This window comes from Fukomys damarensis, unplaced genomic scaffold (assembly GCF_012274545.1).
Source record: "Fukomys damarensis isolate Sample0158 unplaced genomic scaffold, DMR_v1.0_HiC HiC_scaffold_24, whole genome shotgun sequence".
Classification (NCBI taxonomy): domain Eukaryota; kingdom Metazoa; phylum Chordata; class Mammalia; order Rodentia; family Bathyergidae; genus Fukomys; species Fukomys damarensis.
The window spans coordinates 53,280,203-53,292,571 of record NW_022900936.1 but is presented as its reverse complement, the minus strand read 5'-3'; the positions used below and the strand labels follow the sequence as shown (position 1 = coordinate 53,292,571).

At 35.9% G+C, this 12,369-nt stretch overlaps 1 protein-coding gene across 1 annotated transcript in view; it reads right to left on the bottom strand.

Moving 5' to 3' along the window:
- Positions 1-8,298, bottom strand: part of LOC104866315 (T-cell receptor-associated transmembrane adapter 1) — a 48,794-nt gene extending 40,496 nt beyond the window's left edge. Inside the window, exons 1-2 of the mRNA XM_033755898.1 lie at positions 8,207-8,298; positions 7,894-7,988 (exon numbers count right to left, since the gene is read on the bottom strand). Of these exons, the coding sequence (XP_033611789.1) occupies positions 7,894-7,945 (52 nt within the window). The 5' untranslated portion in view covers positions 7,946-7,988; positions 8,207-8,298. The remainder of the gene's footprint in view (positions 1-7,893; positions 7,989-8,206) is intronic.
- Positions 8,299-12,369: the final 4,071 nt, after the last annotated feature.

Here is a 12,369-nt window from a genome sequence, read left to right as displayed (position 1 = left end):
CTTCAAACATTTAAGACCAGTTTATTTGCTGTAGCTTTAGTTTATTAATATGCAATTTCTGCTCAAGAGAAGCATATGTGATGCAGTATTTCTAAAAAAATATTGCATTATGTAGGACTACTGTTCCAAAAGATGTATTTTAGGAACACCAGATCAAGTAATGTTTTAGTACAAGTAAATTGACTTTTACTGTCTGTCCTCCTCCTCCAGTATTCAGGGGCCCTTATTAGTGGGAAAGGATAGCAAAACTACCTTAAAAAACTCAATATGAAGTTTTATCATTACTGATGTTTTTCTAGAGATTGAACAGAAATGAGCTCCTAAAATTCAAATGCCCTAGGATGGGTAACACAATTAGCAACCTCAGAGTAGTTTATATAATAACTACTTCTGATGGATCTTCCACCAAGTAAGACTTGCAGAAGATTAAGCTTTGATCAAAAAATGGAGAACAAAAACCAGCCTACTTGTACAAAATGGCAAGTTCCAGTTGGTTAATCAGGGGCTAGGGACATGGAGAACTGCTAAGCAGACAGGGTACCAGCTGGAAATAATGCTGACAGTTAGAGTATTGGAATGACTTACATAAAAGGGCTGTTTACAAAGGTGTAGGCAGAGCTAACAGAAAGCAGAAGGAAAAGTGAAGCTTCTCTGGGTTAGTAACAGAGGGAGCTGATAACTACCTGAAAGCTTGAAAGTGTCAGAGGAATACCAGTAACTTGAATCCAATGAAGTACATAGCTAGAAGAGGTGGCTGCCTAAAAGAAGTACACATTGTAGTAACACCCAAATGAAAAAACCCCACATCTTGCCATGATATAATCAGACAAGGGCACACTGAAGAAAAGCAACTCCATTTTGATGTTTTCTCTTCAGACATCCACTTAATTTCCTCATTGGCCAAACACACTAGTGAGAGGGACAGACAGCCATAATGATGCAGTCCAGGGAGGTGAGCCTTGCATGGTTCAAAGAGACTAGGAAAGCAGAGAATCAAACTAGAGTGGTATATGTATGAGTAAGGGTGGGTGCAGAGAATGAATCGAATTTTAGATTGGTACGATCTCTCTTGCCAAAGATGGAAAATTCATAATTTTGCAAACAGATCATTTGCCAGAGAACAACAGATTACATAGGAGGAATTTATTTTAAGATTTTCAACTGAATTCATCAGTTTCATTGACCCTAAAATAACATCTGACATGGTCCTAAATCACAGGAAGCCAGTTCTACATGGAAAAAAAGAACTAAAGATAAAATTTACCCCAAAATTATGGAAGAAGATGGAAAAGAAATATAATAAAGGAAGCTATACTGTACATGAAAAATTAACAGATCTTAAGAGAGATATAAATGTGTAAAGCAAAGAACTGGGGGAGGGGGAGGGAAGAAGGAAAAGGAAGAGGAAGAAGAGGAATAGGGAAAAAGAGGAAGGGAGGGAAAAGAACAAGAAGAGGAAGAAGAGGAAGCGGGGAAGGTAATGGAAGGGAAGGAGAGAAGAGAAGAGAAAAGGAGAGAAGGGAAGGGGTGGGGAGGGGAGAAGAGAAAGAAGAGAAGAATAATAAAGCCAGTGTGGTCAGTTGTAAGTAGCTGAGAAATCCAAATTAATGGCATGTAAAAATATTTTGTATTATTCTTGCAATTATTTTGGAAAAACTAAAATTATGTCAAATTTTTATAAATTTGAAAGCATGTGTAAATTACTTAGCAGCGTGATAGATGTGAAATGCTCAGTAAGTATTCAATGTCGATGTAGTTAGTATTATCCTGATAATAAATTCATATAAAAAGATGAAAAATAAAGAATGAGAAATTAGTCATTCATAGGAAAATGGATACATATTGAGGATATCCTCCTAAGTGAAATAAATAAGTCACACATGTGTAAATACCGAATAGTTTCTCTGGTGTGAATAAACTATAATAGTACACAAGATCCTAATGGGATAATTAAGAGTGTGAAATAGGAAGAAAGGGGCTAAAGGTGTAGGGAAAGTGGGAAGGGTAGGGGAAAGGGAATAAGGAAAAAGAAAAAATATGAGAAAATAAAAAATGGAAATAAAAAGTTTGTAAATGGGGAGGGTAGGAGGGGTTGAAGGAAGGGCAGGGACAAGGGGAAAACATGAGAACCAAGAACTGTCATGTGAAGGTACAGGATCCCAGTAATGAATGTAACTGTATTGTAGAACTAGATTGTACCAATAAACTCAATAAAAAGAAAAAAAGAAAAAATAAAAAGATGAAAAGAAAGGCACAAACAAGTATTTCCTACTAAACATAGGGAAAAAAGCCTCTTTAAAAAGTTTTAACAGCTCTAATCCAGCAGCATATTAAAAGAATAATATAACATGACCAAGCACAGTATATTCTGGGAATACAAAGGTGGGTTAACATTCTAAAACCATCACAAGTTACTAGGTTAAAAGAAGAAAAACAATTAAAAAAACCATGTGATTGTATCAGTGGAGGCAGAACAACAATCATCATAAATTACTAGATTAACAAGATAAAGATCATTTCAATGGAGGAAGCAAAATGATTCGACAAAACAGCAACACATATTACTGACTAAAAGCAAAACAGAACAAAACAGAAAACTCATGAAGAAGCCGGGGAGAGGAGAAGTTCCTCCATGTACTTACAAGTACATAACAAAAACCTTCTGTTCATCTGGGCACAGTGGTGCACACCTGCACCCAACACGATAATAGGCCAAAGCAGAAGGATTCCAAGTTGAGGTTCAGCCTAAACAACTTAGTGAGACCTTGCCTCAAAACACAAAGTAAAAGGGCTGGAGGTATAATTCATGAGAAGGCCCTGTGTTCAATTCCAGTAACAAAGCAAAACAAAACTTTTAACTAATGTCTTCCTTAATTGTGAAATACTGAATTTTCCCTCCTAAAATTGGTGCAAGGCAAAGACATCCATTTTTATCACTAATGCAGCATTGTACTTGAGTTTCAAACAATTAGAAAAAGAACTAAATGCAATGCACATGGATTAGAAATAAATAAAACTGGCTAAAAAATAAACAAATCTACTAAAACTAATTACCAAGTGTACCAAGGTTTCAAGAAACATGAACAAAATATAGTAATATTTAATTTTTATACCATCAGCAAAAATATAAGAGGTTGAAATTAGAGCAGACATGTCTCCAACAGGTTTTGACTACAAAAGGACACACGAGGAACACTGGTAGATTTTTTTTCCCATATTGTGGGTTGGCTCTTGGTGGTTCTCTAACCACTATTGGTGGTTTCTCCTGCTGTGTAGAAGCTTTTTAATAAACTGAGATCCCAGTTGTTGATTCTTTGTGCTAGTTCATGTGCAATTGAAGTTTTGTTCATGAAATCTTTTCCTACACCAGTGTTGAAGGGTTCTTCCTAATCTTTCAGCAAGTTTAGTGTTTCTGTTTTAATATTTAGATCTTTGATCCATTTTGATTTTGGTTTAGGGTATGGTGAAAGATATGGAATAAATAAAGAACTTAAAAAATCATGCCTCCCAAATTTAAAGGCTCAATCCAAAAATGGGCATCTGAAATGAACAGACATTTCTCAGACAAAGAAGTAGAAATAGCAAATAAACATATGAAAAAATGTTCAATATAACTGGTCATTTGAGAGATGCAAATGAAAACAATGCTGAGATTCCACTTCATTCCAGAAAACATGGCTGCTATCAAGAAATCAACCAATAACAAAAGCTGCCAGGGCTGTGGGGAAAAGGAACCCTTCTCCACTATTGATGGGAGTGTAGACTGGTGTAACCACTGTGGAAATCAGTATGGAGATACCTCAAAAAACTAGTATTAGAAGTCCCATTTGACTGGGTATCTTTTCTAAATAATTAAAAGAATAATACCACAATGATATATGTGTACCCTGTTTGTAGTAGCACAGTTTGTAATAGCTAAAACTTGGAAACAGCCCAATTGCCCATCAACTGGAAAATGAATAAAGAAGGTGTGGTTTTTAAAAAATAAAATGGAGTACTACTCAGCCATAAAGAATGAGAAACTAGAAACATTTATAGCTAAATGGCTGCACATTGAGGCAATACTCTTAAGTGAAATAAATAGGACACATGTGTAAATACCAAATAGTTTCTCTGGTGTGAGAAACTGAAAGTGTAAGTAAGGATCAAAATGTCTAGTAGATAATGTGAAATAGGAAGAAAAGGTCCAAAGGGGAAAAGGGAATGGGAGAAGTAGGGGAATGGAAAGGAATAAGTATGAGAAAATGGAAACAAGGTCTTTGTAAATATGGAGGGATGGAGAGGTTAAAGGGAGGGCAGGGGAATGGGGGAAAAAAAACAATATAGATTTTGTAAAGGTGCAAATTCCTCATGGTGAATATCATCATATTGTATAACTAAAATGTACAAATAAATAAAGCAAAAAGGACACAAGAAAACTTCTGGAGGGAAAATTTAAAATGATGAATTTTAAAATACAATTTGATAAATCTCTTTAAAAATACTAGGATAGAGAATTTAAAACAATGAATTTATGTTAAAAAAACAAATGAAAAGGAAAAACTGTCTTAGAATAGAAAGTCAATTAATAATTACTGAAGATAAAAATCCACCATTTTATATCTATTAAACTAATAACTGCGGAGAACATTCTTAGCAGATGCTAAACTGGTAAAAGAATGATGGATGAGCAGAGTGATTTATCTTATCTCAAAATATCTCCCTACACATTGTTTATTAAATTAGAAGGAAAACTACTAACTCCATAATAGAGAAACCTGGTGGATAAAACATCACCTAAGTATAAAAGTTAAGCTTGCCAAAACTAGGACAAACCAAAATCTTATATATCTTGATATAGTGTCCTGAAAAGTGTGTTCTGGTATTCTTGTGAAAATTGTAAAACTTCGATCAATAATAATATGTCATAAATGCTCAAACTGAGAGCCATGTCACAAAGATGACTGAGCATATGCCTCAAAAACATCAAGGTCAAGAATGAGAAAGAAATGTCATTTGTATGCTCCAGAGTAAAGTAAGCTAAAGTGATATAAGTAGAGGCAAAGCATCATATTGATTTGCAGGAAAAAAATAACTAAAATGGACATTGGGACAATTGCTAAAATATGAACGCAGACAGGCAGCATGATATCAATTTTAAATTCTGATTTTGATAATAGTTCTAAGGTTATCAAATAAAAAGTTCTTGATTTTAGGAAATAGGAATTCAGAGAAAAAAGGGCACATTTCTGCAATTTATAGTCAACTTCCAAATACATGTAGAGAGAGAAGTGGGAGAGAGAATAAAATATATTTTGAAGCAAAAGAGGAAAACCAACTGAGGTTATGGTTTAGATCTTCAATGCCTTCTTCTCCCAAGGCCCATAAGCTAAAGGCTTAGTTACCAGCTTGTGCCGCTGTTGGAGGTGGTAGAACTTCAGAAGGTGGGGCCAAGGGAAAGGCACTTAGGTCATTGGGGGTGGCCTACTGGGGATCACCATGCCAGACAGTGCTGTGTTACAGCCTCAAAGGCAGTGAGGCCAAGAAACCATGGCCTGAACTCATGAACTAAAATAAACCTTTCTTCTTTTAAGTTTATTTATCTCAGTTATTTTGTCACCATGACAGAAAGCCAGCCACAACACCACTGGTGAATTTGGATAAAGGACATATAGGATTTCTTTGTGCTATCAGTTTGGGGCTATAGAAACTAAAGCTCAAAATAAAATTTATAACCTTGAGCTACTAATTAATAATTGAATACCCAACTCATTGATAGTTATATGTATATTACAAATGTAGGATTTAGTTACCATAAAACAATATTTCAAGAATTTAAAAATGAAAACAATGTTCCAGTAGATCTAAAGAGTTACTTCTTTCTTTAAGATTCCCAACATTGAAAGGTATACGTTAGTACTTATTCAAATCTAGTCACAGTGGAGAATGTACATATGTACCACATTCAAAAATGAGAATGGGAAATAGCATACAGAAAAATGATAGTGTTATAATGTAACTTTGTATAACTCTAGGCAAGTGTATTTATGAACTACTTGAAAGATATGATTTCCTGGAAAAATATAAATTACCAAAAATGAACCATAGCTAAATGGAAAAGTTTTCATGGGATTGAGAAAACAATAAAGATATACCCATTTAAATGTGCCAAGTTGGTATTACCTGCAATGGTTCTAGTCTTTCAGCATTGCATATAATGCTTATTTGGTTTAAAATAGAGGTTAGGTATTGATACATAGTTAGATAAAGGTTTAATTTTAATAAGTATTAAAACAGCTATATTATCATGTTAAGGAAATAGTCATCCATCAAATACTCTTATATTTTTAATCCAAATTATATAAGTGAAATATTTTTATGCTCAAAAGGAAGGAGTTTTATGTATTGCAATATGAAAAGGTCAAAGAATTTCCCTTTTTAGAAAACAGTGCAAAACTGCGAGTGGGGGTGGTCTAAAACATCTATCTGGAAAGCGATCAAAAGCAAACATTTAGCTCAGAAATGCTTATTCTTTGACAAAGTGCTCCAGTTTATAGGTAGGAACCCGGGAGTCTATAACTTCCTGACGTGGGCTGCCCTTGTTCTCCTTTCCTTCTTTGTCCACCTCTCATTGCTTGGTCTGAGAGCAACATGAAAGCCCTAAGTTACTGGCTGAAGGTGGTAATTACAATTTAGAACGAATGGGGCAAGACTACAGGCTTGCAAGTTTGAAGTTGCCAGTCTGGTTGGGGATAAATAGACCCCCTAGATATAAATGTAATAGTGAGACATAGCAGTGCTGACATAACTCTCATGCATCCTTGCCTTTTGCTAAATCATATTTATCATGGGGGAAATCCTAGAGAAAGTGGAAGACAAGGTAGGCTTGAGAACTGGCTACAATTTTGTGCTCTTCAGTCCACACAGCTCAAGAGGAAATGGTGAGTCAAGTCTTAAGAAATTGAGGTCTCTGCTTATATTATCAGCTGACCACTCAATTTGCAGACACACAGCCCTAAAGAAGAAGGACCAATAAAATTTAAAAACTGAACACAAATATTATTGGATTCATATAAAGAATGTGTGTGTTTAAGTCCACAAAAATTACTAAATCAAACAATATCGTAAAATATATCAACAATGAGCCTGCAATGAGAATGCAGAAATACAAAAATATATTATCTACAATATTCATTTTCACTTACACATTAGAGGACATGCAAAGAAACTAAAGGTTAAAACTCATACTCAGGAAAAACAAATAAACAGAAAAAGCAGTCAGTAAATACTAATTCTGAGGAACCCAAGCATTGAAGCTTATAATGCAGATTTATAGATATTTTGAAAGAATTAGGCAAAATGTTTCAACTGTGAGTTGTTATATGATTGTTGCTCATGAACCTGTTCCTTAGACACATGCTCTTTTAATGTTGATCTGCTGCACTTAAATTCCTAGGAATTATTTTCGTTAATCTTGCATAAGACTTAATATGTGTGTAATCCTCAGGCTTTTCCAAGACTAAATGAAAGGACAAAGAAACAGCACTTAGTTGGACAGACATTACTCAGTGACCATTAACAGGTATGAATTGAAGGTTAAATAAGCTTTTACTTGTTTTGGTAATTTTATAGTGAGTAGTAATTGGTTTTGAAAAATAAAGTTATTTCCAAAAATATAAATAGAAACAAAACCAAATGTTTACTCAGCTGGAGAAATAAACAGTTGGTACAAATGGCAAATATCTATCATACTTGCCAAGGTTGAAATGACACAGAATTTCACTGGCATGCCACTGTGTTCAAAATTATACTTTAACTTTAATCACTTAATTAAAAAATATCTCAAAATCCCAAATAAACTTTAAAACTAAAATAGATAAGGGAACACATGGTGGGCACATTTAACTTCCTGACCTGGTTTGGTAGCCAGTCGGGCTCTCGAGGAAGGAGATTCTGAGGTAGGCATCAGAACGCAGGAGTTTGATAAGCAGAACCATGGGCATCAACCACTGTGGAAGTAAAAGAAAACAGAAGGAGGCTTGGAAAGAAGCGGAACGGCAAGGAAGTCTCAACAGAATCCTCAGCCAACTCCTGAAGATGGGATGAATTTTCAGAATTGTGGGACTCTGGCCAGCAGCAAAGAGGGAGGGAAGAGGGAAAAAGAGGTGGGAAAGGGTGTGAAGCAGACAGAATAGAGGGTGTCAGGCCTTTCCACGCCCAAACTAACGCAGGTGATCTGGAAAAGGAGCAAGTCTCTGCTAAGTGGAGTCTCCTCTGTTGAGGAAATGCTGGAAGGCAACTGATAGCTCAAGGCCTGTCTTCGAGTAATCCTTTCAGCAACTGGGTAATGGGTCCTCTTCTTCTGAAAGAGGATCTAGGAGTATACGACAGTTTTAGTTACAATTTGAAAACAATAAATGACTTCTACTGAGCTTGTCTTATACTGGAGTCTTTGTGGCGGCTGCCATTGTTTGCCTAGTCAGGATCCAACTTCTCCTATGGTCTAATTTGTTTGAAGCAATGATATGCCCATCTTATGTGAAAAAGTACGAGTGTCCAAACCAATGATGACAATCCTGCTCTCTGATGTTCTGGAGCTTTCCTCTGCCCTCTCCTCCATTTCAGTAGTTGTATATAGTCAAGTAGCCTGATTCTAGTTAAAAAGATGCAAAAAAAGTTACAGGGATACTGAAAAAAATGTTCCTCTTATTAAAAGAAGCAGATAAAAAGGTGTCTCTCATCTCTCTTGGTTCCCTCTTCCTGGTTCTTGAACATGCACAGCTATTTGAACATGGACAACTTGAAACTATAGTAACCTTCTTGCAGCCAAGGGGAAAATATTAAGAGAGTTTGTGAGTTTGTTCTGACAGTGCTGAGCTATTAAATAAAACCATTAAGCTACCTCTGGGTCTCTTGCTTTTTAAAGGGGGGATAAGCCATAATTGATTAATTAGCTAAAATTTGATATTTTGTTACTTGAAATAAAGCATAATCCCAGTGTTATAAAACAGGACGATGACTCTATGTGTTTGTTAAAATATATAGTTAATATGTAGCATGTGTATGTATGCAAATGCTTATCAAACTGTATTTTTCAGTAAGTTTGAAATTGCCAAAAAATACTTTCCTTCTACTATTTCATATTGCATATTAGTATTATGGTGCTACTGATTAGCATTAATATATTCTGCCATAAATAAACCTATTTAAACAAATATCTGCTTCTTAGGTAAATTTTTCCTCAAGACTCCTCTTAAAACTTCATCTACAAATACGGAATGAATTGGGAAATGTTATTTAGCTTGTGTTGTTATATATAGTTTATTAAATAATTTCCTATTTCTGTGACTGTTTTCTGCAGCAGTGCTTCTAAGAGAATCCAATTTTAGCTGAATTAAGTAAAAATACCAAAATGTGGTTATTGTTTTCTTATGCCAAAAATAGGTTACTCAAGAAACCAAACTAGCTCAGAAATATTGACATGTTGAGCTGTATTTTAGGATGTGGTCAAAGTGCTACAGAGAAACATGTATAGCAATACATTTGTAGCATTGTTTGCTGGTCAGAGCTAACATCCTGTGTTTCCACACCAGCTATTTTTATATGTAATCAGTACCCCTTCACCGATGTGCCAGTTTACTTATTGACAGTGCAGAAACAGAGACATGGAGTGAAAGTATGCTACTTCCTACACTGAAGAAGGAGGGCTTCTATTTTGACACAGAAAGTGACGGTTATGGATACTTTAACAAAGTGCTGATTTGCATTTGGTATCACACCTTTCCCAAAGTTAGTCTAGTATGGCTGACTGCATATTATATTGTCTTGATCTTTTTTACCTGTTCCTTTAAAAACATGGTCCATCTTTATTTGTAATTATTTATTCAGCATTTCCTTTGAAAGATAACATAGGATGTTGTACAGACCTGCCAGAAAAAAACTGAAAAACTGATTAGTTCTCCATCTTTCATATTTTGATAACAGCACAATCATCACTAGTTTAAACGGAACATAGGGACAAGGGGAAAAAATGAGAACCAAGACCTGTCATGTAAAGGTACAAGATCCCAGTAATGAATGTAACTGTACTGTATACCTAGAATGTACCAACGAACACAATAAAAAATAAAAGTAGAGGTACGATCCCAGTAATGAATGTAACTGTACTGTATACCTAGAATGTACCAACGAACACAATAAAAAATAAAAGGAACATAGAACCCCACCTTACTATGTCTATCTCTCACTAGTCTTCATACTCTGACTTCAAAGAACAGAGTATCATTTCATGCCCATCATCTCTCTACTGCCCTCTCCAGACCAAGCATATTACTTCGTGCCCAGACTAATACAAAGAGCTTACTTCTCCACTGATGGATTTCATGAACTTTTTCCCACATCATATTCAGAAAATTTTAAAAATAAAATTAGATTGTCTCTACTTTGCTTAATGTGGATTATAAATGTCCTTACAATGCACTAATAATAAAATCCCAATTACTATTATTTAGGCCTCCTTATAGTCTGAATCCTAGCTGGGTGTGGTGGTACACATCTATAATCCCACCACTCAGAAGACTGATTCAGCTTTGAAATATTATTTTCTAAGACCCACTGTCTTGCTTTAGCTATTAATGGGGCATTGCAAGGAACTGTGTAAAGACATATTTGTTACAAACCTGTGGGCCTATTGCAATACTTTAAAAATAAAAGGGCTGGGGATTTAGCTCAGTGGTTTGGTGGCATGCCTTGCAAGCGCAAGGACCCGAGTTCAATCCCTGGGACCAAGAAAAAGAAAAAATTTTACCGCCCCCCCCAAAATAAGGCCGATGCAGGAATATCACTGGGAGTTTGAGGCCAGCCTATCCTACATAGTGCATTCAGGACTAACATAAACTACATAGTGAGACCCTGTTTCAAACAAAAATGTCCATACAGTCTGAATCCTACTTACTTTTCCAATCCTAACACTTAACATTTTCCTTGTGCTTTATGTACTAGAGAAAGCCTTGGTAAACAAGCTGCAGGTCAAATTTACCCAATCATCTATATTAGCAAGTGAAATGTTATTAGAACACAGGCACATTGATTGATTTATATATCATCTTTGGGTGGGCTGAGGATTTAGCTCAGTGGTGCCACACCTGCCTCGCAAGCACAAGATCCTGAGTTAGATCCTTGGTACCAAAAAAAAAGTACTTATCATCTATTGGTGTTTTTGCACTACAATAGCAGAGTTGAGTAGTTGCACCTGAGTACTAAATTATCATCATCAAGTCTTTAAGAACAAGTTGACCAACCATATCTCTAGGTCATCACTAGCTTCCTTTCCCTCTCCGTAATCAGGATAAACTCTGTATGGACTCTAACTCTGAACTTCCTATGTCTTCCTTTATAATTTTCTATGGGGAAGCCTTCTCCTCAGGTACACTCCACTCTGTCATACCCACTGCTTCCTGGATAGCATATTAGATTAGAAATTTTCTTGCTTAAGGTTTTGTTTATTGTCTACTTTTCTGCATAAGACTCTTAGCTCCAAGAATTCAGATGTTTGTCTCTCTTCTTCAGCACTGCTTCACCAGTACCCAGGAAGTGACTGACATAGTAAATGCTTACCAATGTTTATTGATTCAAATAGCCATTGCAGCTAATTTCCTGAATGGCTGAGCTTAGCTTCATCTCCAAAATAAATTTTCCATAGGAAATACAATGCTTTTGCTTCAAAACAAACTACAATGTATAAAAGAAGAGTAATCCTAACTAGCTCTTAAGAGGTTATCAAGTTGCTTGCTTTACTCCTTCATTTGGTCATTTATTTATTCAGTAAACTTTTATGGACTGCCCACTTTGGAAAGCATGGGGTAATACTGGATTTAACAAGACTTTCCATTGGTGAGAGTGTGACTATGATTATCTTAATGTGACTCAGAGATTTCAGAAGTCACAGGGCTGCTATTCTGAGATTTCCCCTAATAGATCACTTATAGCCACCGCTTTGGAGACTCAGTAAGAATGTTGCTGCTAAGCTCAGGCCTAAAACAGGCAAGATTTGTCTTACCAGCCCTAGTAGAAATGGCTGCGCTTAGACGTGCTTAGCATGCTTAGACAGGCTTGGTGGACATTTCCTACAAGGAAAGATGGACTAGCTGATGTTTCTTCTAGCGATTGAGAGCCTGGTCAGCCATTGATGGAGGGAACAGACTACGATGGAGGAGTTTTTGGAGCTTGGTAATTTGGGGCTTGGACATGGCTAAGTAGTAGAGAGTTTAAGACATTAATATTACCTGGTCTTTGTGTGGTTACACAAAATATCAAAGAACTAAAAAGCGAGGGTTGATAAAAAGTGAAGAAAGGGCACGATGGTGCACACCTGTCATTCAAGCACTCTTG